The sequence below is a fragment of the Dichotomopilus funicola genome, assembly GCF_033296635.1.
Source record: "Dichotomopilus funicola strain CBS 141.50 unplaced genomic scaffold C8A04scaffold_98, whole genome shotgun sequence".
Taxonomy (NCBI): Eukaryota; Fungi; Ascomycota; class Sordariomycetes; order Sordariales; family Chaetomiaceae; genus Dichotomopilus; species Dichotomopilus funicola.
In genome coordinates this window covers 51,805-76,053 of record NW_026944119.1, presented here as the reverse complement: position 1 = coordinate 76,053, position 24,249 = coordinate 51,805, and the positions used below count along the sequence as shown (strand labels likewise).

The following is a 24,249-nucleotide window of genomic DNA, read 5'->3' as shown; positions in this document are numbered from 1 at the left end:
CCTCTGCGCTTGGTCCAACATCTTAAGTGCATTTTTGTCTGAACACTTCTCTTGTTCTTGTTGGCGCTGAGGCCGGTTGCTGCCTGGTTTGTTACATGCAAGATGCATGCAGAGAACACGAACAAAGAGCATGCGCGAGTCGGTTCGGATCTCTTGGCACACGCGGATCTCCCGAAAAGAGTGGAGCCCTCAACCGCCAACTCCACACGTAGTCACGTGCTCAACGTTTGCCAACACCAGGAACGGACCCCTGATTGCTTGGTATTGATTGGTTCCCTGCGAGTTTCACCGGTCCTTCCCCCTTTCCCTTCGTGCTCGTGTGCTGGCAATTCGTGACCCCAAGTTTGCCTGCAGCACTACACTCTTAAACTCACTAAACTGCCACCGCTGTTGCTGTTGCTACTCCTGTTTGGGTTGGACAGTGTTTGAGTTGAGGACCAAAGAGTGTTATTAACGCAAATTGGCTTTTGTTTCTGTTGGTCTTTACATTGTCATTATCAACGAGCGCCTTCACCTAACGCGCGGCCTAACTTCCGCCTTGCCTGTCTTTTGAGCAAGTACCGCCACCACAATGTCTAACTTGTTTTCCGGGATGTGAGTATCCGTTTTTGTTTACTTTGATTGTTAATTCTTGTTTTATTTTCTCTCACAGCGGCTTTCCAATTTTCTCATTTTTGTTTGATTGTTTATTTATTTTTGTATGAGAATTGGAAACACCAGTACTTGCCCAAACTGTCGTGAGACTTGTGTCCTCCCCGACCTCCGCTTGTGTTTTAACACAATACCAAATCAACCTCTGATACTCCGTACAGCCATGCAACCTCCCATTACATGAGTTTTAAATATATAGTTTTAAGACCAAGAAATACTGATTGTGTCGTGTAGCAATGCCCGGCTGAGGGGAACCTCGAACAAGCAGAACAGCGGGAAAACCCCGGCGTCGCCCATTTCTGAGGATGGCCGAGTCAACTCGCCTCGGGGGCTAGGGCAGAGAAGCAAGTCGTCCAGCAATCTGTCAGCAGCCAGCGTGTCTTCAGCCAGCCTGTCCTCCAAACTCCCGCCATTGCCGACATCTCCCGCACTCTCCCAAGCTATCGGTAACATGGCCTCCACCGGCGACGAGGTGCTGAGCTCGTATCGCCTGCCTCAGCCACTCCCCTTGTGGCTGAACCCCGTCTATGCAAAACATATCGTCAAGGGCAACTTTATGACCCTCAGCAGCCGGCCCAAGTCAGTCGAGCAGGGCGAATGGGTGGCACACCACGGTACTTTCCCCCAGCCTCCTCTAACATATTTCAGTGCTAATTGCCGTCCGGGTAGTGGTGGAGCATTACCGGAACCTCTGGAATTTTGTCCACGTCATCTACGCCAAGGAATCCAACGGAAATAACCTTTGCAATGCCACAACTTGCCCCCGCATGTCCGCCGGACCGTGAGTTGCCTTTACCCACCATGCCATGCCCACCTGATACTTACCATGCCTGCAGGAACCACTCGTATACCTGGCTTAACAAGAACGGCGACCGATACGAGCGTGTCGAGCTGCCCGCAATCGAGTACATAGCGCTCATGCAGCGCTGGATCTCTAGCAAGACCGACGACGACAAGATCTTCCCGACCGACGCGGCCGGCGTCTCCTTCTCCCACAACCCCAGCATCGCCAACACCGCTCTCCTCACCAACGCCGACGAATGGATCGGCAAACGCAGCGGGTTCCCCAAGGACTTCGCCAGCATCTGCAAGACCATCTTCCTGCAGATGTTTCGTGTCTACGCCCACCTCTACTGGGCTCACTTTGTCGAGCCCTTCTACCACCTCAACCTCGAGAAGCAGCTCAACAGCTGCTTCAGCCACTTCGTGCTGACGGCCACGGCGCTGGATATGCTCAAGCCCCAGGAGCTGGAGCCCATGCAGCCCCTGATTGACCTGTGGGCTGCCAACGGCACGTTCCCACCCGGGTCGAAGGCGTACGAGTATGCCAATCTGAAGGTGGGTACGCGGCTGCTGCAAATGGCCGGAATGGCTTGATTAGAAAGGGGGTGTGGGAAAGAAAGCAGTCCTTTGGGTTCGACAGCCTTGAAGTTAAGCCGGCGTTGAGATTCATTGGCATGCATGGCCTGGCGTTTTTTATTTGGAATGGGATAGTAAAGGGCCGAGTGCGCCCAGTTGATGTCTAGGGACGAGAACTATGAAATCTGGTTTTTGGGTGGGAAAATAGACAAAGATGGTAAAGATGGCCGTATCGTAGAGTTCGACGTTAGAATTTTACCACTTTTGGGCAGAGGGCGTATGAGGTGTTTCATGCAAGGGCTAGAATTCTCCTGTACTGCTCCTGACCCCGGTAAGCTTATCGCTTATCGCGTCTCACCTTGGGCTCTTGGTGCAGTAAATTTAGCAGACTTTGAGGGAGGCAATGCGGGGCACATACCGCGATCCCACATGCGATAAGCGGGTCGTCTGGAATTTTGCACCCAAATTCTCTGTTGAAGGAGGCAAACCCAAGTCCAAACAAGGGGACCCTTTTCGCTGGTGCCAACAACAAACTCCAAAACTTTTTTTCTCTCATCAGCTCTCCGCCCCATCCTTCCCTTCCTTCCTTCCCTTTGGGAACATACTTATAGATCACTGTAGATCTCCTTCTTTTGTTCTGCATCACCCCACCTCAACCACTCAGTCGGTAACCTACCTACCTGTAATTCCACCCCGCAGATCATTCAGAATGGCTGGCGAGAGCATGGACATTGAGAGTGCCGAGAAGCAGCTCAAATCGCTGGACCACTCGGAACAGCACTACTTCAACAGGCAAGTTTGGTTCTGCTAACTCGTTATTGTCTGCCTTGGGGAGAGGCCTGGTTACATATCGATGCTAATACTTGCGCTGCAGCTACAACCACCATGGTGAGCGGCCACCTAACAATAATGATATCAGAAGAAAAGAAAATTGACTAACCACGACGACCCACGAAAAGGCATCCATGAGGAAATGTTGGTGTGTACCTCTTTCTACCCCACGTCCCGAATTCCCCTTGGATGCCCTACGAGTACCGGAAGGCTAGAGAACCACATGAGACTAACCCTGCGCGCTGCGCCCCTTTTGTAGAAAGATGAAGTCCGGACGAGATCATACATGAACGCCATTGTACAGAACAAGCACATCTTCAAGGACAAGATCGTGCTCGATGTCGGATGCGGGACTGGTATTCTGTCCATGTAGGCCCGGTCATTTTGCTAAACCCCCTATTTTATGACACAATGAAACGGCCAGTGGCTAACGGCAACGCTCTCCCAGGTTCGCGGCCAAGGCCGGCGCAAAGCACGTCATCGGCGTCGACATGTCGACCATCATCTTCAAGGCTCGCGAGATCGTCGAGGTCAACGGGCTGTCGGACAAGATCACGCTGATCCAGGGCAAGATGGAGGAGATTGAGATGCCGTTCCCCAAGGTCGACATCATCATCTCCGAGTGGATGGGCTATTTCCTGCTGTACGAGAGCATGCTCGACACTGTCCTGTACGCCCGCGACACGTACCTCAACAAAGACGGCTTGATCTTCCCGGACAAGGCGACGATTTTTGTTGCGGGGATTGAGGATGGTGATTACAAGGAGGAGAAGATTGGCTGTTGGTTCCCCCTTCTTGTTCCCCCCCTGTCGAGGACCCCGTTGGTCAGTTACTAATTAACTCCCCTCCCAGTCTGGGACAACGTCTACGGCTTCGACTACAGCCCGCTCAAGAAAACCGCCCTCTCGGAACCCCTCGTCGACACAGTCGAAATGAAAGCCGTCGTAACCGACCCGACCCCCGTCCTCACCCTCGACCTCTACAAAGTGCAAACCGCCGACCTGGCCTTCAGCTGCCCCTTCGACCTGACGGCGCGGCGCGACGATTTCATCCACGCCCTCGTCGCCTGGTTCGACATCGAGTTCACCGCCTGCCACAAGCCCATCCGCTTCTCCACGGGGCCCCACACCAAGTACACCCACTGGAAGCAGACCGTCTTTTACCTCCAGGATGTTCTCACTGTCCAGCAGGGCGAGAAGGTCGAGTGTGCGCTGCATAATCGGCCGAATGAGAAGAATAAGCGCGATTTGGATATTAAGGTTGAGTATCGGCTCGAGACGGACGATCCGAACCGGCAGGCGAGTGGGGTGGGGCTTTACAAGATGTGCTAGAGCGTTTCTATCCCCCGCGGGGGGGTATTGAGAGGTGAAGGGGGCAGAGAGGAAGGGAGCACGGTCGTATCTTCTTCGGCCTGTCACATCTGGCTTGGTAGCTGTCAAGGAGCGGGGGGTTATAGAGACTGGGATCCAAGCTTCTGATGATGGTCCTTGCTTACCTGATGGTTGGTGTTTGCGAGCCGTGTCAGCACTAATCGGCGTTGCTTGTCCCATTGCTACAACCGATTTGTTGGTGGACTTGAGTCTGGCGTCCGCGGATGAAGCTTTCTGTCTCGGTTACTCGAATGATTCGGGGGGTACTTGTGGAGACTGAGATGGGGCTTAGGATGGGAGGTGTAAAGGGGCGGGTCTGGACCGAGGAACGCGGGGAAGGAAGTTGGGCGAAGATGATGAAGGAGAGATATGGTGGGATATCATGATTGTGATTGTGGTGATCATGAATGGTCGTGGGGCTCAGAGATTTCTTGGCGAATAGGAATACCCGTTTCAAGAGATGGAAGAGGTAGAGGAGGGGGAGGATGGTAGGTAAAAAAAAAATAGAATCATTTCTGCGTGTTTGTTGTTGACTCCGTTATGTGCTCCTGGATTCGGCTTTTGACGGTTGATTGTTGTCGGCATCTGGTTGCTACTTGCTTGTTGCTAACACCCTCTTTTTATACGCTTGTCTCTATACCCTTTCTTGCAACACCGAGGAGAGGAACGGAATTCACAGAAACTAGAGAAGGACCGCGAGAAGGGAAACAGTCACAGCAACAAGTCAATCATCATTTCATCCCACCGCCGCCTGCTTTTGACTTTTGAATCAACCGCTTGAAGGAGACATAACACATCAAACATCAACCCAGGACAAAGCAGAAATAGTGGACAAACACGAAAGGAGATTAAGAACGAAAGGAGACCAGAAATGGAGAGGAGAGTGTAAAATCGTATCCCGAAATCTTCGGTGTCTATTTTTTTGGTCTTGGTTTTCTTTTTTCCGTTTTGTCATGTCATTCATGTGCTATTCCCACCACCTGATTTTATAGCCTTTATACTCACTTGCCCCCCTTCAGGGGTAACTCCGAGGGTATTCCAGGTATGTGGCTTGAGTTCTCTCTCCAAGACCCCCCAACATGGCCCTTTTATCCCTCTTACTCTTCTTCTTGCCATGCCCCTCCACTTTCTTTTTCTCCTTTTTCGGATCCTCATTCTCTCCTCGTTTATCACTCTCTGTCACTTCCTCAGCCCGTAACGCCCCCCTTTTTGACATGGAATACCAAGCCTCCAAGAACGTGCCGGACGGGATCTCCGGCGCCACGTTGCTGCTGCTGCTGTTGTTGCTTCCTCCTCCTCCTCCTCCAAGATCATACTTATAAAAGGTGCCGGCCAGGATCCTCTTCTGCTTCTCCCGAATGTCTTCCTCCATCTCAAACATATTGTGGTCGCCATACGATTTACCGAGCTCGAGTCCGTGGATGTCCCGCCGGGGCCGCGGGGGCGGCTGCAGCTGCGAGAACAGCGAGACGGCACGGTTGCGGGGCCGCTCCCGATCGCGCTTGAGGATGATGGCCATGAGGCTGCCGTAGAGGTGGTCGTGTTCGTAGTTTGGGTCAATGTGAGCGGGCCCCTGGTGCTGTTGCTGCTGCGGCGGGATCTCTTGCTACGGGATCTCTTGCTGCGGAGTAGCGCGGGCCCGGCTCTAAAGAGTCCCATAGCGCTCAATGATTCTGGCGACACGATCGGCGAGCTCGTTGGCTTCAGTGCGGGTGGCGGCCTCGGCGTAGACGCGGCAGGCGTTCTCGGTACCGCTGGCGCGGGCAAAGGAGCGTGCGTCCTTGTACTTCTTGACGGCCTGGTCGATCTCGTCCTGCGCGCCGTCGGGGCTCAACAGGCGGCGCTCGGCATCGGTGGTCTTGAACCGGTCCTTGTCGCTGACCTCGACGCGCACGAGGCGGTTGGGCAGGTCGGCGTAGGTCAAGGCCCAGTCACGGAGGGTCCAGCTCTTGTGGGCGAGGATGACTTCAACGAGGAGCATGTCGGAAATGGCATCGCCGACGGTCTGGTTGATGAGATCGGCGAGGGCGGCCAGCGTGTCGAGGGCATCCTTCTGAGCGGGCGACTGCGGCTCCTTGTTCTTGAAGGCGTTGATGGCGTCCGGGGAGAAGAGGACAGTGCCGTGGCCGTTGGCTTCAAAGTACACACCAATGTCGAATCCCTGGGCCACGTGGTGGAGGTGCTTCACGCCGGTCGGGGTGCAGATGACGGGCAGCTTCAGGTGCTGCGTGATGTAGTTGGTGCTGGCACCGTTGGCGTAGGCGGTCTGCACGACGCCGATACGGAGGTCGTCCTTCAGGCCGGCGCTCTCAACGAGGTCGCCGATGAAGGAGGCGGCCAGCGACGAGATGCGGTCACCATCTAGCATGACGAAGCCGGTCTCGGGGTCGACCCAGTAGTAGATCAGGCGATCAGCGTCGCCGTCGAGCGAGCAAGACCGGACACCGGGCTGGGGCTTCGGGTTGGGAGGAGCCCGCTGCTTGGTCTTGACGAAGTCGGCACCGGACTGGGAGGATCGTGAGCAAGCATGACCTTGGGACCCTGTCAGAGAGAATATAAGAAACAAGGGCACATACATCAAGGTTCAGAACCTCTGGCCGAAGCACATCATCGTTGACAACCTTCACATCAAAGCTGACCTTATCCTTGGGAATGTGCTTGAGGAACTCGGACAGCTTGGGTCCACCGACACCGTTGGCGCAGTCGACCTGCAGGGTCCCCGTGATCTTGCGGCCGCGGATGGCGCGCACAAACGCCTCGGCGAGCTTCTCGTAGTATCCCACCTCGCTGACCTTGCCGTAGGCCAGCGGGGTACCCTCACTGTTGGTAGCACGCACGAGGTAATGCAGCTGGGGCGTGGTAAGGATCTTGAAGTCGACGAACTCGGTCTTGGTCGCAGTGAGGCCGTCGGCGAGAGCGGCTACGAGCTTGTGGCCCGAGGGGCGGGTATCGCGGCCGTAGACGACCTTGGCGGAGGCCGTGAGGTCGATCTTGAGCTCGGCCGCTAGGAGGTTGTAGACCTCGACCAGGTGCTGGTCGCTGGTAGCGTTGACGAGAGCGGTGGCATAACGTTCCCAGTCCTGCTCGAGCATCTCGCCAAGCGGGTCGACAATCTTGACGCCGTTATCGACGGCCGGGTTGTGGCTGGCGGTGACCATGACGCCGATGGCTTGGCCGTTGAGCTTGCGGCTGCGGAGCGAGGCGAGCAGGCCGACGCGGAACGAGATGCCCTCGAGCAAGTCGGCCTTCATGCGGAAGCCAGCCGTGCCGTACGTGTAGAACTTGCCCTTCTCGAGGGGCACGATCGGGCGGCGGGCCGAAGCCGCCAGGATTGCCTCGTCGTGGTCCGACATCTCGGCTTGTGATTGTGGGTAGGTGGGTGGTAGGGCTGTTAGTGGTCTTGGCCCTTGATGAGGGAGAGTGGGCGAGTGAACGAGGTGGGGAGAACAGGGAAGAAGTGGGAGGAGCTGTAGGGGAGAAAATGCTTCAAACGACAAAATAAAAACTGAAATGACGCAATTTTAGGCAATGTATGGCTCGAGTTGTGGTCTGCTTGAAGGAAAAAAAAGTAAAAGAGGAAGGAGCGAGAGTACGAGAGAAGGGCGGTGGTGATTTTAGAGGCTCAGAGGCTGGCTGAGGTGGTCTTAGGCGGTTGAGGAGGAGCAACAGCTGGCTGCCGTGGGTGCCCACCTGCAACCTGCCCCGCGCTGGGCCGTGATCCAGGTCGGATCCCATTCTTGGAAGCTCGGGGTGAAGTGGGGGTTCGGGGTCCTTGGCATGCGAGACATCCACAGAATGCGCTAGCCCAAATAGGAAAGGCGTGTGGCATTTGGGAGCTGGGGTTGGCTGCTCAAGGCTTGGCAGAGAAACGGTTGAGGAATCACAACTGGTGAGAGCAAGCGCGTTGGTCTAGGAACCGCGACTTTGTCTGCCTACTTCATCAACAACCGGACATCGATTTGGAGAAATCCATCGGGAAAATAAGCCTCGTCTAGCTCAAATCTCGAATCTTCGACTCTTTCTCTCACATTGCTCCATTTTCTTCACCTTGTTTCCTTGGTCCTTTCACCCTTGCTTTCAACTTCCAATTTTGTCCCGACTTTTTTGACCCGCTGCGCTGCGACCTCGCGTATCTTGTTTATTCTACCACCCCAGCCACCTTTTTTGCCGTTTTGGTCCAAGCCACCTCTCTACGTAGTACAGTACACTGAGCTGTACACCTCCAATGTCTCAAAACAGGTGTGCCAACCCCCTCCTCTTGGAGTGGGTCAAGGAGTGGTGGGAAACAGCGCGGCAGCGCAACTCCAAGGGCGTCACCACGTACAAGCACGCCTACGACTCTCTCAAGGCCTGTCCCATCGCCTTCGAGCACCCATCGGCGCTGCAGCAGCTCAAGGGCTTCGGGCCGAAGCTTTGCGAGCGGCTCACCGACAAGCTGCGGGAGTACTACGAGGAGAATGGCCTGCCTATGCCGGCACACCCCCGTTCTAGGAAACGTGGGGCTGGGGCTTGTGCTGAGGGAGGAGATGGAGATGGGGACGAAGATGACGGCGAGGCTGCGCGCCCAGCGAAGAAGGCTAAGAAACCACCCAAAGCCTACGTGCCGGCCTACCGGTCCGGGGCGTATGCCCTAGTGGTTGCGCTGTCGAGGGCAGGGCAGGAGTCGGTCGGACTGCCCAAGGCAGAGCTGATCGAGGCCGCGCAGCCGTACAGCGACGCGTCGTTCTCGGCGCCGAGCGATCCCACCAAGTTCTACACGGCGTGGAACTCGATGAAGACGTTGTTGCAGAAGGAGCTGGTGTATGAGCGCGGGCGGCCGCTTAAGCGGTACGCACTGACGGACGAAGGGTGGGAGGTGGCGAAGCGGATTCGGGAAACGGCTGTGCCGCAGGCAGGTGGTGCTGGAGGGGCAGAACCACCGTTCACGGGAGCAGCGGCTGCCGGGCCGAGCCGATTAGCGCAGGCGATTACTATGCCGGGTGGGTCAGCAGGAGGGCAGATCAGCCTTGACGATGGCGATGAAGATGACGTTGGGGATAGCGGCCCCCAAGCGAAACGGATGACCGAGTTTAGTGATGTCGTCGCGGACGGGGTTGGAACATTCGACGATGCAGCACTGCCCTCGTTCACCCCGATTCAGCTACGTCCCGGGACCTTCACCATCGAGCTACTCCTGGACACCCGCGAAATACGAGCCACGACGGACCGCGACTACATCCAGGAAGAGCTAGCCAAGCGGGGCGTCAAACCGATCACCCGCGCCCTAGAACTAGGCGACGCCATGTGGGTAGCACGGCCACGACAGGCAGGCTGGCTAGCACGGCAGGGCGCAGAAGGTGACGAAGTGGTACTCGACTGGATCGTGGAGCGCAAGCGGCTGGACGACCTGGTGGGCTCGCTACGGGATGGGCGGTTCCACGAGCAAAAGTTCCGGCTCAAGCGGTCCGGCGTCCAGAACGTGGTGTATCTCGTAGAAGAGATCAGCATGGACGCGACGCACTTCCAAAAGTATGAAGAAGCCGTGCAGTCGGCCATGGCCTCGATGCAGGTCGTCAACGGCTACTTTGTCAAGCAAACAAAAAAAGTAGACGACACGATCCGGTACCTGGCGTCCATGACCAAGATGCTGCGGACGCTGTATGAGAGCAAGACCCTCAACGTGATCCCCACGCGCGTGCTCACGGCCAAGAACTACCTCCCGCTACTCGGTCACCTGCGCGCGACCCAGCAGCCGCCGGGAGCTAACAACAGTAGCAGCAACATCAACATCAGTAACATCAGCAACCACTACATCAGCTACCCGGCCTTTGCGTCACTGGCGTCCAAGTCGAGCAACATGGCGCTGCGGGACTTGTTTCTCAAGATGCTGATGTGTGCGCGCGGGGTGACGGGGGAGAAGGCGATAGAGATCCAGCGGGTGTGGAAGACGCCGAACGAGTTTGTGCGTGCGTACGAGCAGTGCGGGTCGGGAGACGGGAACGAGGTGAAGAGGCGGAAGGCAGATTTGGTGGCTGCTCGGCTGGGACATCTGGTCGGGCGGAAGAAGATTTCCAAGGCGGTCAGCTTGAAGTTGGCTGAGGTGTGGGGAGATTTATGAGTTGAGACTCTTCCTTTTTAGTCTGTTTGTTAGATACCCATATTTGAATACAGCCTTTTAGCCTCTCTAATTCAGACTTAATCCGCACTCTAATTCCCCCCCTTAACCCCCTCCAAAACCTTCTTCAACAACCCCCCCTCCTCCCCAGCACCCCCCTTCAACCCCTCCAAATACCCCCTCAAACTCTTCTCCACATACTTCGCCGTCATATCCACCTCCACATTGACCGTCTCCCCCACCTCCTTCGCCGCCGTCACAATCCTCTCCTGCGTATACGCAATCAACATCACCTCCCACCACCCTTCCTCATCATCCACTTTCGTCACCGTCAAACTCGCCCCGTCCAGCGCAATGAACCCTTTGTATACCACATACCGCAGTATCTCCCTCCCTTTGTTCCCTTTCCCCCCTTCCCCTCCCTGTTCCCCTTCCCCAGAGGAGAGTGATGCAGTGGGGGCGAACCGAAAAGTAATAGCGTTCCCGTCCGGCGTGCGCGAGAGGATAGTCGCAGTGGTGTCTACATGGCCCTGGACAAAGTGCCCGCCCATACGGGTGTCGGCGCGCACGGCACGTTCGAGGTTGACGCGGGAGAGGGTGGTGAGAGAGCCCAGGTTGGTGAGACGGAGGGTTTCGGGGGCTATGCCTACTGTGAAGGAGGGTACCGCTTCACTACTACTCTCTTTCTCGGTGGAGTTGGGGGAAGGGTTGGAGGGGTGGTGGAAAGAGGTGACGGTGAGACAGACGCCGTTGATGGCGATGGAATCGCCGAGGTGGGCGTCGGAGAGGAGGGTGGAGGTGGGTGGGAGGTGGATGGTTAGGGAGGTGCCGCCTGTTGAGTCGGATGGGTTGAGTTCGGCGACGGCTGTTTTTTTTGTTAGTCCCTTCTAATAGTTTACTGGTCTGGCTAGATAGATAGGAAGGGAGAGGAGTTGGGAACAGGAGGGGGGGCGTACTGCCTATCTCTTCGACGATTCCGGTGAACATGGTGGCTGCTGGGTTGGTTTCGGGAGGGTTGATGAGGGTATTCTCGATTTTTGAGAGTGAGTGAGTGAGTCGTCCACAACCTCGGCTTGACTCGTCTCGATTTCTCGCTGCGGGGGGTCGGGCACTTCGGTGGTGACACTGTTCTGTTTTGAGAGAAGCCGGCCGGATTGACTTTTAAACACCTCTTAAACAGATTATGGCCACCACTTCTAAATTCACGGATTGTGAATCACGGATTGGGAATCATTTGTCAACTGTCGGGAGAGTCGGGTTTAGAGTCAATGGTGGGGTATCTCCCCGCAGTTGTGTGTGTGAGGGTTAGGGTTGCTTGCAGACGGACGCTGGCCAAAAGATTAACTCTAGCGGTATCAGCCGTCATTTCACCGCAGCTCGCCCAAACGTCAATAAAATTCAACAGTTCAGTAGTGATCAAAACTCTAATCAAGTCTTTCTCCTAATTTACCGTGTTGATTTATAATACCTTCGTTTAAACACTCAATGACTCGAGAAATACACTCCGTACGAACGTAGACCTTGGTCTTTAGAAAAGTGGAGAAGCCATTGTCAGGGGCAGACTCGGCAACTCGGCAGAAACAATGCTTAACCAACCTTATTCCCACTGCCCAGCGCTCGGTAATGTACGTTCTTAGTAATGTTGCCTGTTGTGTATACCCATGCTCCTCAATTTCCCATTTCCGTCCCATTTTCCCATCTCGTGTATAACGCAGCCATAGCTCAGAATAACAAAAACACCAATTGCCGCAACAGCAGTCTGTTTAACGAATTGACTTTTATTTTCCCATCTGCAAACAACAACCAGCCAGTCTCGCAGTAACCAACTGTGCCTTGCGTGCTAACTAGCAACTAACCATTCCCAGCCCAAAGCTGACGACAAGTCTCCATGTCGAAGGATCGACGCCGCCGACGGTGCTGACGGGCCACCGGGCGTGTGACACACGGGGTACAACGCTGCCAAGCCAATCAGGTTTGCAGTTCCCACGGCCGTTGCGGGCACGGCTTCTGGGTTGTCTGGCTCTGTGACAAGGAATGGCAAGGGGTGCTCGAGGGGTGGAACAGGCACTGACAGGCACTGACAGGGAAATGGGATGTTGGAACTTGGAACAATGGGGCGGGTGTTTTTGGGGCGTGGGTGAGCGCGGGTGAGAGTGCGGAAGTGCGTTGGTGGTTGGCTACTTCGTACTGGGGATTGGAGGGATTTGGACCTTGTTTGGGTGTTTGCTTGCTTTCGGTGTTTTCTTTTGTCTTTTTTTCTTTTTTTTTTTTCAGTTCTTCGAGATGACGTGACGTAAAGTTGCGATCGGGAGAGTAGGATTCTGCCTCGCAACGACGACAACGACGACAACGACAACAACAAATTCACATGAACCCCTAACCCCATGTCGCGCCGAACGCGACACCTCTGGCGCTGGGCGCGCGCGGTCGCCGTCTTCGCCCTCGTCTGGCTCGTCCTCATCACCGCGCACCGCGACGATGGCTCTCTCAACCCCTTCTCCCCGTCCACCTGGACCACCTCCCACGACACCGACCCATTACTCAACAACCTCTGCCGGTCACACGGCTGGCAGCCCTACCGACCATCGTCTTCCTCCTCAGCCCGCCCCCCGCGGCGCAAAGTCTACGACCTAATGATGATCAACACCGAACTGGACCACCTCGAAATCCGCCTCAACACCACCTGGCACGAAGTCGACTACTACATCCTGGTCGAGTCCCGCCAAACCTTCACCAGCCGTCCCAAACCCCTCACCCTCCTCAACAACTACTCCCTCTTCGCCCCCTACCACTCCAAAATGATCTACCACGAAATCCAATACCCGCCCCATTTCCGCCCCCGCACCCCCTGGGACATGGAAGACCTCCAGCGCAACAGCATGCTCACCCAGGTCTTCCCGCTGCTCACGGGCGACGCGGCGCCCAACAAGGGGGACGTCCTCGTTGTTTCTGATGTGGATGAGATTCCGCGGCCGTCGACGCTGCGCACCCTGCGCGCGTGCGCCTTTCCCCGCCGACTGACGCTGGCAAGCCGGTTTTATTACTACTCCTTCCAGTGGCTGCACCGGGGGCCCGAGTGGCCACATCCACAAGCGACATACTACCAAGGTCTACACAACACGTTACGACCGAACGATCTACGGATCGCCGACGGCGGGATGTGGCCGTTCCGGGAGTGGGAAAAGGGCACGATGGCGAATGCGAGCTGGCATTGCTCGAGTTGTTTTGCGACGGTGGGGGAATTGTTGGGGAAAATGGCGAGTTTTTCGCATACGAGTATGAATCAGGAACGGTATAGGGATGCCGGGAGGATTGTGGAGTATGTTAGAAGGGGGAAGGATTTGTGGGATCGGAAGGGGGAGGTGTATGATCGGGTGGAGGGGAATGGGGATGTGCCGGGGTTTTTGTTGGAGAATCGGGAGAGGTTTGGGTATATGTTGGATCGGGACGGGGAGAAGGCGGGGTTTAGGGATTATGGGGGGTAGGTACTTTGTTTACTGATTGTGTATTGTATGTTTTTGGGTTGGTGGATATGGAGATACCCTTGGGAGGATTTAAGACAGGATCGCACAATGGACGAAGAGATGGTCCGCAAATCGGATAATGTTATCATGTCGGCATGTACGTACAGTACGGTACAAGTATAGTCAGCGGAGTTTAAATCCACTACCGCGCTGACTGCGCTCCCCACAGGAACACAATGGATCCATTTGGGACTGCCCGAACTCGGGGAGTGCAAAAAAACGGGTAGAACCGCAGATAGGTAGGTACTGTACCTAGATGGATGCAACAGATACCGGCCCGGCCCGCGTCAGCGCTGACGACACGGACATCACTTATAGATTTCCCTTGGCGGGGCTGCGTGCATATCGGGCCCCAACTGTAGAAAGTTGGAACTGTTGGGAGCTGTGAACTTCAATTGGAGTTGGGCTTGACCGAATGCGGGCATATGGATCCGTAATTTGTTGGTTTCCAGGTTGGTTAAGTCAGTTCAAAAAGACGGGATGAATCTTGGAGAGAAACTGAAGAGGGGCCAATAAGGTCACGCGAGTGCTGCAAGCAGCTGTGTTAGTGCATCTAGTGAGTGACGTCCCCGCATTGCCCCTCCACGCAATAGTGACCTCAAGTGACCTAGCTGCCCAGGTGCTCAGGACGACAGAGGGTTGATACCTTATCCACTCGGGTCTCAACTCGGAGTCCACGTCTTGAGCTGGTCAAAGACTTATTGCGGGTGGTTTGTAATTTCCATATTCCACCACTTTCCGGTCTAATCGCATTCGAATCGCTATCACAACTCAAATCCCATTCACAACCCCAGCTAAATCCACCATGGGATCCGTCGCCGACCACGAGCAAGAGCCGTTTACGGTGCTCTTGACCGGATTTGCCGTGAGTTTCTTCTGCTTCTCTCCGTCCCTAACTAAACCCACACCCGGCCTCTTCTCATGATCTATCCTCATCCCCATCGTCATCCTCATCATCACGACAGGACATAACACTAACCCCCCCAGCCCTTCAAAAAAGACTACCCCGTCAACCCCTCCTGGGAAATCGTCCGGTCCCTCCCGACCTTCCTCCCCCCCCTCCGCGCCAAAGTCCCCCTCCCAACTCCCTCATCCCCCTTCCCCCCCTCAACCACCTCAACCACTTCCCCCCTAAACCCCTCGGCGAGTCCAATCCCCCCCGTCCGCCTCCTAACCCACCCCGCCCCAATCCGGGTCTCTTACCAAACCGTACGCGCCCTCATCCCGGATCTCTGGGACTTGGATGGCAAAGTGCACGGGGATAGCAGACCGAAAATTGATTTGGCGGTGCATGTGGGGATGGCGGGGCCGAGGTTGTTTTATAGTCTTGAGAGGCGCGGGCATAGGGAGGGGTATCGGATGCCGGATGTTGATGGGGGGGTTTTGGGGGATGATGGGGGTTATCAGGATGGGCATGGGGATGAAGAGGGGGATCAGGGGGAAGGGGTTGAGAAAAAGGGGGAAGGGGGAAAGGAGGGAGAAAAGGGAGAAAAGGGAGAAAAGGGAGAAAAGGGCAAGTGGATTTGGGAGGGGATGCCGGAGGAGTTGGAGACGGCGGTGGATGTGGGGGATGTTTTGGGGAGGTGGAAGGGGCATTCGCCTGTGAGTTTTCTCTTTTACTTTCACTATGGAGTAACCCCAGCTTTATACCCCTTTCCCCCCTTTCCCCCCTTTCCCCTTTTCCCCTTTTCCCCTTTTCCCTGGGTTCTCAGTCATTCATTCCATTTACTCACGAACAATAAAAGAAACACCTCGACCTCCGCGTATCCGAAGACGCCGGCCACTACCTCTGCGACTTCATCTACTTCTCCAGTCTTGCCCACCTCGAGAAAGCCGGCGAGCGCCGCCGGGTGGTGTTTTTGCACGTGCCGAGCGACGCGTCCGAGCATAGTATTGCTGTCGGCCGGGAGGTGCTGCTGCAGCTGGTGCGGGCGTTGGTGGAGAGCGAGGTTGCGAGGCGTGAGAGGGAACGAAGTGAACGGCAGTGAGGAGTAAAGGAAGTGAGATGGGGGAGTTAGGACGGGAGATGGTTTGGGGGTTTATTTAGGTTGTCGCAGTACTGGAGTGTGAGGTAAATTTCAGGATATGTTACGAAATAACGGTAATATACGCTGTCTGTCGTCTGTCTGTCGTCTGTCTGTCTATAAAGAACCCCACTGTCTACCACCAACACCACCTCTACTCTATATACCTCCTCTCCCTCTACATCTAAAGTCTCTCCCGCTTCAACGGCGCGCGATGGTACTGAATCGGCCCCTGCACCGGCACCCCCAACAACGTCGCCGTCTTCAGCACAAACTCGGGCTCCCTCAAAAACTGCCTGGCCACCAACACCAAATCCGCCTTGGCCCTGCTCCCATCCTCCTTCTCCACCACCACCGTCCCATCCGTATTAGCCTTCCCGGCCGTCCCATTTTCCGAGGCGCCACCCTCCTGCACGACATTCCGCGCCACCTCCGCGGTACTAATCATCCCCACCGCCCCAATAGCCAACGTCTTCCCCGCGGCCTTCACCGCCTGCCGAATAGCATCGGCCAGGTCGATTTGGTAGTAAGTGTGCGGACGGATCTGCTGGGCCGGGTTGTTGCCGCCGGAAGAGACGTCGAGGAGGTCGACGCCGAGGTCCGGGAGGAGAAGGGCGAGTTGTTTGCTTTGCTCCAGGTCCCAGGAGGGTTGGTTGGAGTGTTCCATCCATTCGGTTGCGGAGATGCGCACGAAGAGGGGCATGCCGGAGGGGATGACGGCGCGGATGGCGCGGATGGTGTTGGTGAGGAGGCGTGTGCGGTTGGTGAAGGAGCCGCCGTAGTCGTCGGTGCGTTGCTAGTTTTGTTAGTTAGTATGTATATCTCTATATATCTCTATATCTCTCCCCACCGGGATTGTAATGGGAAGACAAGAAGGGAACTCACGTTAGTAATAGGCGACAAAAACTCGCTAATCAAATAACCATGCGCGCCATGAATCTCGATAACATCCACGCCCGCCTTCACCGCGCGTTTCGCCGCCTCCACAAAACTCTCCACCAACCCCTCAATCTCCCCCACCGTCATCTCCTTCGGCGTCGGATACCCCTCGTTCCATTCCACCGCACTCGGCCCCCACAAGTTCCCCGGCCACCCGCCCACGTCCTCCCCGGCCACCTCCGACTTCCCCGGCACCGCATGCCACGGCCCGAGGGTGCTCGCCTTCCTACCCGCATGGGCCAGTTGGATCCCAATCTTCTGGCCCTGGGAATGGATATAATCCGCGATGCGCTTCAGGGGCGCGATCTGGCTGTCCTGCCAGAGGCCGCTGTCTTCGGGGGAGATGCGGCCGTTGGGGGTCACGGCTGTGGCTTCGACGATGGTGAGGCTGGCGCCGCGTTGGGCGAAGGCGCCCAGGTGGACCAGGTGCCAGTCGGTGAGGTGGCCGTCGTCCGCGGAGTAAGTGCACATCGGGGAGACGGTGATGCGGTTTTGGAGGGTGAGGTCCCGCAGGGTGATGGGGGTGAAGAGCGTGGGGATGGCTTGGGTGGTGCCGTCGGTGGACGGGAGGACGGTGCCGGCTGGGGGGGTTTGGGCGGGTGTGTAGAAGGGCACGCCCGAGGCCGGGGTGCTGGCGGTGAGCTTTTTGAGGGTCATTTTGGTGGTTTAGCTGGTCAGGTTGGAGAGCAAGATTGGGTTGTCAAGTCAAGGTGAAGTTGGGAACACGGTAACTAGTGTAAGTGGTAAGAGTAGTGAGGGGTAACGTTAACGTAGCACGCGATAAGAGGAAGTTGAAGAACTGGTTGCGAGTCAATGTCACAATTTCCGTCCTCAAACAATCGAGGTCTAGCCAGAATATATACTCCCCTCACCCCCTATCCATCCCCGAGAAATCTCCTTCTAGAACTCCGACGGAATCTTTCGTAACCATCTCTCACCAAGATGAATAAGCCGGCGTTGTCGTCGAGGTTGCTGCTCGCTGCGGGCCAGCGCGGGGTTAACGATATCCCGTGCGGAGTTGCCTCTTGTGGATCGCAACAAACTTCTGAATGGCGCAATTCTTCGGGAGAAAATGTATCCCTGCGGGGCATTTGCGGGGCACTTGCGGACAGTTTGTGGGACAGTTGTGAGACAGCTGAGTAATTCGGCGTCTCTCGGCCAAGTCTAACCCTAACCCTCGGCCTGGAACACCCCCCGCTTTGCTCGGTGTTCGGCACATCCGCATCGCTAACCCGCATGCGCACGGCCCATGCCTTGTCAAGCCTTGTCTCAGAATTTTCCGCAAACTCTCCGGCCAAAACCCGGGCAGGAGCTCCCCGGCCTGGGACGATAGGACGGAGCCTTGCGACAGAATGATATCTCGCCGGTGATCGACGTGTCTAAATGAACGGTGCAGCCTGTCTATTGTGACTGGTGCAAATCTTAATACGGCTAGAGACCTCTATACCAACTCTTGGCTTCAACCTCGATCCAAGTCCCTCTTCTTCTCCTCTTCTTCTCCTCTTCATGTACCTACCTACCCAATTATTCAACGTTTCACGCCAACGCATTGATTCACGATCGCGATGCTGGGAGTCATGTGTTTTATTGAAGCCCTATTACGATCGAATTTTACTATACCTTTAGGCAATTTAGCCCGACGCATCGCACTTGCAGCACTTACGGTTATGATGTTGGGAATCACGTTGAATCGATGTCTTCGTTTATACGTTGTGATGTATGTTGCTCAGGTACATGGAGAGGAGAAGAAGAGGTACTTGGATCAAGGTTGCAGCCAAGAATTGGTGTAGAGATGATCGACTTGTCTCTAGCCGTGTTGAGGTTTACACCGTCACAATAGACAGGCTGCACCGTCCATTTAGACACGTCGCCGGTGATGTACTATGTAATGTTCATGTGCAGTGGTACAGAGTCAGTAAGCGTTGATGCAGTGAACGTGTGCAGCCGTACAGAGAATCTACGGAATGCCCTGAATCGTCGAAGGGGGGTTGACTCGTGTCTCGGAGAGTGTGTATGTTTTCCCGTTGAGGTTCCACTGCTATGAATCGGGCGCAGCCTGACTGACAAATAATTGTCGATGGGGTTGTACGAGCAACGGAATGGGATTGGGCAAGTGGCAGAAGACGAGAGACATGGTAGTCGTCAAAGACTGAAACCTGTTTGTCCATCGCCTTTGTCAGCGAAAGCCGGCCCCATTGACCAGAAGCCCACAAAGAACAATTGTCAAGACCTCCTATCTATCTATGTTCCGCTAATCGAGACTAACTGATCCCCATTTCATCATTTTCCCTCCGTTTCTCAATTCGTTTCCATCACCATCAATTTCCATCCACCCTTCCTCTAACCAGATACTCAACCCCGCGTTTCGTTTCATTCTCCCACAACTCGAAACAAAGCCGGGAACAAACCAGGGTCCACTACGACTCCAAAATGGCCCAAAATGGCCCAAAATGGCACCCAAGATCGGGCAGGGGACGCCAAGAACTACCAAGACCGAACAAAGGGGGGACTCAATTGCTGGGTGTAAAAGAAGAACTGAGCTCAATCCAACCACCAAGCCCGGACCCCTCTAGCTTTTCACGGTAAGCTACTCCCGAGGGGCTGGCTCCTGACCACCCTGACCACACCCCTCCAGGGCTCGAAACGAAACGCAGGGGCTCGAACCGGCCGCAGGAATAGAAACAGACGGTTGCGTCGCAGCTAGACTGCAGTGCTGCAGCTTAAACAAGCCACCATAAACGAACCGTAACAATTCTGGTTGTTACCTACATAGTAGTTGGTGTGCAGCCCCATTAGGACCGCAACCGGGACGGAGCGCAGCGGCAGCCCTGAGACAATCCAAGGATGCCGGGGTGTGGATTTGGGGGTAAGGGGCGAATGTGAGGTGGTTTTGAGATGGGACGATGGCGTGAGGCAAGGAGGGGGATGGTAGATATGAGTGTGTCGTGTCAGGTGGACTGAGTTTGAGAGTTTTCAAGGTTGGTTTGGACGGGACGGTGTCTGAGCTTTTTTTTCTTTTTTTTTACTCGGATGTTTCTGTGGTGTTTCTCTCTGAGAGTTATTGGGAATTAATTTATTGCCACAACACCATAAATCTCGAGATTATCTTCGCTGTACTCGGTTGAGATTGGGAGCATAGTTACAAGTCAGGATGAGGTGGAGCACAAGCAAGGCAGTGGTCGGCTCGTGAGTGTCCCGAGTCTCATCCCCAGCCTCAGTACGAGATACTAATTGTGCCTGTCAGCCTCGAGGGCGACGTGGTGCGGGTGCTAGTCGGCGACGAACAGCGCGAGTTCACCATCCACCGAGCACTCCTCAGCGACAGCTGCGCCTTCTTCCGCGGCCACCTCGAGAGCATCCCAATCCGATCCACCACAAGCCCAAGAGGGGACGACGACGACGACGATGACTCCGTCCTCTGGCTCCCAAACGAAGGACCGGACATGTTCGAGATCTTCGTCCTCTGGCTATACCAACGTCGACGGTTCCCCGCCTTCCTCACCCACGCCCTGCCTAGCCACATCCCATCCCCGACCACAGCATCAACGACCTCAACCTCAACACCATCACCCACCAACCCCCAGATCGAACAATTCCGCACCCTCCGCACCAACCTCGTCCGCCTGCACCTCTTCGCAGCCATCATCGACCTGCCCGCAGCCCAAGACGCCGCCATGGACGCCCTGCAAGACCTCTACCTCCGCTTCGACTGGTCCATGTCCCCGCGGTTCCTGGCGTTTCTGTACGGCGACTGCGAAGCCCAGCACGCGGCTGTTCGATTGCGCAAGTGGGCGGTCGCTATGTTGGCTTGGACTCTCCACGGGGCTGCTCCTGGGTCCTTGCCTAGTCCGACTACACCGGCGTCTGCTCCTTTACCATCCACCACTTCAACGTCAACAACCTCCCCCACCAAACCCCCACCTCCAACCTCACTCCCAACCCCCTCCGGAGGGCCTGTGTTAGGCCCCGGTCCAGACGCAGAACGCCTCTTCACGCAGTACCCCCTCCTCCGCGCAGATTACCGCCTCCACCTGCAAAAAATGGCCCAAAGCCGAGCCGACGTCGCAGTCAAGAACCCCCAACTGCGGCTGCCTGCCAACGGACTCCGAAGCGGGGAACGACTGTTTGGTTTTCGGCAGTGTACGTTTCACAGTCATCGGGCGGCGGTCGGGGAGGGGCCGTGTCCGCATGCGGTTGGTTATGGGTTTGTTAATCCTATTCCGTCTACTGGTTATGCTGGAGGGGTGGGGAGTGGGTTTGGGGGGGTGCCGGGGGTGGATGTACCGCCTGTTCCGGCGATTCCGGGGGGGATTCCGGGGACGATGCCCGGGACGGTGAGGTCGGCGTCGTTGGGGAGGAGGAAGGGGGGGTGGAAGATCGGAGCAAGAAAGGGGACGGCGGAAGGGAGGAGGGATAAGGAGGAGGTGGAGTCGGATCGGGATGAGGAGTTGATTACGCCTGTGGGGGAGTGGGGGGGGTCTGTTTTGGATTTATAGGTTTCTGTACGGGTTTACAGTCACGGTGTCGGATAGAGATATTGGATGGAGACCTTGGGTAGATGATTTGATGATTTGATGGAGATGTTGGAATGATATTGGAATGGTATTGGAAGTAATGCTTGGCAGATAGGTATGTCCTGCTAATCTGAGTTATTCTTTGGTTATTTTTGTTTGTATTTTTCTCCGGGTGCGAATAATACTAATGCGTAATTACATAGACAATACATACAAGCATTGTTCAACGCAGCGTTGTTCAAAGTGCTCTCAAGTGCTGTCAAAGCCCGTCGTTCAAAGCGCCTTGTTGACTCGAAGACTAGGAGCATCTTGACAAAGGGGTTGTTCAGTCGATTAATCGAGTCTATATAATCGAGCGATCGAGTCCCGCGTGTGATGTCTCATCCCTGATCTTGTATTCACCCTGACATACAGTAGCAACGAGACCCAGTTACCCTTATCATTCTATTCTACTCCATCCTTAATCTTCTATTCTAATTACCCTTAAACATCAGTCAGCATGCTCTCCTTCGGCATCGAACTCGAATTCCTCTTCTACTTCCAACTCCCCCCCCACGGCCGCCACGTCCTCAAAACCCTCCGGCACAACACGGTCCAATACCACCTCCGGCCGGACCAAGAAGCGCGACACCCACACCCCATCCCCGTCCTGCCGCGGCATTTCCACTATGAATCCAATCTAAACAATGACTACGACGATCCCAACGGCGAGGGCAACAGCGACAGCAACAGCGACGACAACCCCGAAAAATACGCCAACTACCTCTACACCGCCAACGAATACGACGACGACACCGACGAGAACAACCCCACCGACGACTCCCCGACCCCGCGCGGCTGGGCTGCTGATTTAATTCGTGCAGCTATTGCTAGCGTGCCCGGCGCGCGAGTCGATGATCTTGAACCTCCACCCCCTGGTGAGCGTAATAGCAACAACAATGACAACATCCCGCAGGAGTTAAAAGACATGTACGTCTACCCGGGCCCGGACGACCCCAACGGCGGGTATGTCCCTGGCGCGAGCGAGTGGGTGGTCAAAACCGACGGGTCTGTTGGGGATCACACTGTTGCGATCCGTGGGAGCCAGGGGGAAAGGTATCATGGTCTCGGGTTTGAGGTCACCAGCCCGGCGTTGTACGACTGCCCAGCCGCACACGAGCACATCCGGCGGGTAGTGACCGAGCTGGTGACCCGGTTTCGGTTGCGTGTGAATCTCAGTACGGGGTTTCACGTCCACGTCGGGCCTGGGTCTGGTCTTGGTCCCGGTTCTACTCCCAACCAACACCAAGCCGAAGGGTCGTCGTCCCAAAACAAAAAGCCCGAATTCGACTTCAGCCTCTTCAAACGCGCCACCGCCCTGCTCTGGGCCGCCGACGGGTTCCTCGCCCACATCCACCCCCCCGAGCGCCCTCTAGCCGGGTATTGCCCCCCCATCGGTCTGACCTCCCGTCTCGCCCACGGCCTGCGTGTGGCCCAAGTCCGTGGGAAAGACGAAGCCTCGGGCCAGGAGAAGATCCTCGAGCGGGAGATGCCGCTTCGTGACCTGAGCCGTGTGTCCATGGAGTATGGACAGCGTACCTCTTTACCGTCGTCCACCTTCCCCCGGTTATCCTCCTCCTCCTCCTCCAACCCGGTCCCAACTCTCAACCCCTCCTACAACCAGAGTGGTAACAATAAATACCTCCCCCCCCACCGCCCAATAATAATCCACTCCCCCCGCGCCCTCACCAGGCACACAACGCACCCCTTCTATCTCTCCCCGCCAGCCCCAACCTTCAACCACATCCACCCAGACCCCTCTCTCCTCCAAAAACACATCACGCCCGTCTCAGGCACACACCATATCCTAGCCTGTTCCAACCCTGCTGAAGTCGCCCAACTCTTCGCTGCTCCCAGCGGCTGGGGTTTCTACACCCGGGCTAACTACAACCTTACCCACTTCTTGGGGAGGAGTCCGTATGCTGGGAGTGGGACGGAGAGTGGTGCTGGGACTGGGACGGGGACGGGGACTGGGACCGGGACTGGGACTGGGAATGGGGCTTGGAGCTGGATTAATACTGGTGCGCACCCCAGGGAGGAGAGGACGAAAACGGTGGAATTCCGCGAAGCCACAGGCACCGTCTCGCCGGCCTGGATCGGGACGTGGGTGGGGATTTGTCTGGGGGTGTTTCGGTTTGCTGGGCAGGCGTCGAGGGGCCAGTTTTGGGGGGTTGTGAAGCGGTTGGAGGAGACGGAGAGGGGTGAAACTCCATATGATGTGGTGGGGTTTTTGTTTGATTTGGGGTTGTTTGCGGAGGGGTTGTTTGTTGAGTCTAAATTACTTGGGGGGGAGGGGGAAGATGAGAGGTTTTGGTATCCGGTTGTTTTGGGGGTTAGGAGGGAGGAGGGGAGTGAGTATGGGTATGGGAGTGAGTACGGGTATGGGAGTGAGTACGGGTATGATGACTATGATGATGAGGAGGGGAAGTATAGGGAGTATGGGGATTTAGAGAGTTTTGAGGCGCATGAGAGGGATATTAAGGGGAAGTGGAAGGCTGTGGACGAGGAGTTTGTCTATCGGGGGAAGGTGGAGAAGGATGAGGAGGAGTTTCGCGAGGAGGACTATGATGGGGCTTATTCGTATGACGGGGATTGGTATGATGAGCATGCTAGGGAGAGATATCGGGACCTTGGGTCGTTGACGACTCCCGCTGATCCGGATGCTCATACCATGAGGTGGCTGGCTGATGCGCCGGAGGAGTATGAGCCGATAGGGGATCAGGAGTTGCCCTAATAGCTATAATTTACTTTACTTTTACTTCACAGTCATTCTCGCTGTTTTTTTTTTCACTCCCGTAAATCAACGCATCTTCATCTACTAACTTCAATGACCGATTATCTACCCAACTCTGTCCCTCCCTTGCTCATGTTTTATCCACCTCGCTTGCTCTCACCAAGAACCCC

At 55.7% G+C, this 24,249-nt stretch overlaps 10 protein-coding genes across 10 annotated transcripts; 7 read left to right on the top strand and 3 right to left on the bottom strand.

The window, feature by feature from the left end:
* Positions 1 to 571: 571 nt before the first annotated feature.
* On the top strand, positions 572 to 2,028 carry C8A04DRAFT_40489 (Mob1/phocein; the record flags this gene model as incomplete). Its single annotated transcript, XM_062784960.1, has 4 exons — positions 572 to 594; positions 886 to 1,265; positions 1,321 to 1,432; positions 1,488 to 2,028. 4 exons carry the CDS (start codon positions 572 to 574, stop codon positions 2,026 to 2,028), a joined length of 1,056 nt encoding a protein of 351 aa, XP_062633121.1.
* A 691-nt stretch (positions 2,029 to 2,719) lies between these two features.
* Positions 2,720 to 4,172, top strand: C8A04DRAFT_32772 (S-adenosyl-L-methionine-dependent methyltransferase; the record flags this gene model as incomplete). Its single annotated transcript, XM_062782215.1, has 6 exons — positions 2,720 to 2,802; positions 2,885 to 2,898; positions 2,970 to 2,989; positions 3,101 to 3,210; positions 3,290 to 3,621; positions 3,694 to 4,172. 6 exons carry the CDS (start codon positions 2,720 to 2,722, stop codon positions 4,170 to 4,172), a joined length of 1,038 nt encoding a protein of 345 aa, XP_062633120.1.
* A 1,684-nt stretch (positions 4,173 to 5,856) lies between these two features.
* Positions 5,857 to 7,564, bottom strand: C8A04DRAFT_15573 (N-acetylglucosamine-phosphate mutase; the record flags this gene model as incomplete). The annotated part of the gene is made up of 2 exons (XM_062778537.1): positions 5,857 to 6,717; positions 6,788 to 7,564. The coding sequence occupies 2 exons, from the start codon at positions 7,562 to 7,564 to the stop codon at positions 5,857 to 5,859; spliced, it is 1,638 nt and encodes a 545-aa protein (XP_062633119.1).
* An 872-nt stretch (positions 7,565 to 8,436) lies between these two features.
* Positions 8,437 to 10,308, top strand: C8A04DRAFT_40486 (ERCC4 domain-containing protein; the record flags this gene model as incomplete). The annotated part of the gene is made up of 1 exon (XM_062784959.1): positions 8,437 to 10,308. One exon carries the CDS (start codon positions 8,437 to 8,439, stop codon positions 10,306 to 10,308), a length of 1,872 nt encoding a protein of 623 aa, XP_062633118.1.
* Positions 10,309 to 10,397: 89 nt separating this feature from the next.
* On the bottom strand, positions 10,398 to 11,292 carry C8A04DRAFT_15580 (uncharacterized protein; the record flags this gene model as incomplete). Its single annotated transcript, XM_062778539.1, has 2 exons — positions 10,398 to 11,170; positions 11,262 to 11,292. The coding sequence occupies 2 exons, from the start codon at positions 11,290 to 11,292 to the stop codon at positions 10,398 to 10,400; spliced, it is 804 nt and encodes a 267-aa protein (XP_062633117.1).
* A 1,397-nt stretch (positions 11,293 to 12,689) lies between these two features.
* Positions 12,690 to 13,790, top strand: C8A04DRAFT_15570 (glycosyltransferase; the record flags this gene model as incomplete). Its single annotated transcript, XM_062778534.1, has 1 exon — positions 12,690 to 13,790. One exon carries the CDS (start codon positions 12,690 to 12,692, stop codon positions 13,788 to 13,790), a length of 1,101 nt encoding a protein of 366 aa, XP_062633116.1.
* Positions 13,791 to 14,634: 844 nt separating this feature from the next.
* C8A04DRAFT_15583 (Pyroglutamyl-peptidase 1) lies at positions 14,635 to 15,817 on the top strand (the record flags this gene model as incomplete). Its single annotated transcript, XM_062778541.1, has 4 exons — positions 14,635 to 14,694; positions 14,817 to 15,228; positions 15,328 to 15,431; positions 15,575 to 15,817. The coding sequence occupies 4 exons, from the start codon at positions 14,635 to 14,637 to the stop codon at positions 15,815 to 15,817; spliced, it is 819 nt and encodes a 272-aa protein (XP_062633115.1).
* Positions 15,818 to 16,037: 220 nt separating this feature from the next.
* Positions 16,038 to 17,449, bottom strand: C8A04DRAFT_32766 (uncharacterized protein; the record flags this gene model as incomplete). Its single annotated transcript, XM_062782214.1, has 2 exons — positions 16,038 to 16,649; positions 16,739 to 17,449. 2 exons carry the CDS (start codon positions 17,447 to 17,449, stop codon positions 16,038 to 16,040), a joined length of 1,323 nt encoding a protein of 440 aa, XP_062633114.1.
* A 2,494-nt stretch (positions 17,450 to 19,943) lies between these two features.
* Positions 19,944 to 21,288, top strand: C8A04DRAFT_15571 (uncharacterized protein; the record flags this gene model as incomplete). The annotated part of the gene is made up of 4 exons (XM_062778535.1): positions 19,944 to 19,978; positions 20,037 to 20,638; positions 20,756 to 21,022; positions 21,197 to 21,288. The coding sequence occupies 4 exons, from the start codon at positions 19,944 to 19,946 to the stop codon at positions 21,286 to 21,288; spliced, it is 996 nt and encodes a 331-aa protein (XP_062633113.1).
* Positions 21,289 to 21,805: 517 nt separating this feature from the next.
* C8A04DRAFT_15579 (uncharacterized protein) lies at positions 21,806 to 24,079 on the top strand (the record flags this gene model as incomplete). The annotated part of the gene is made up of 3 exons (XM_062778538.1): positions 21,806 to 22,973; positions 23,073 to 23,262; positions 23,380 to 24,079. 3 exons carry the CDS (start codon positions 21,806 to 21,808, stop codon positions 24,077 to 24,079), a joined length of 2,058 nt encoding a protein of 685 aa, XP_062633112.1.
* Positions 24,080 to 24,249: the final 170 nt, after the last annotated feature.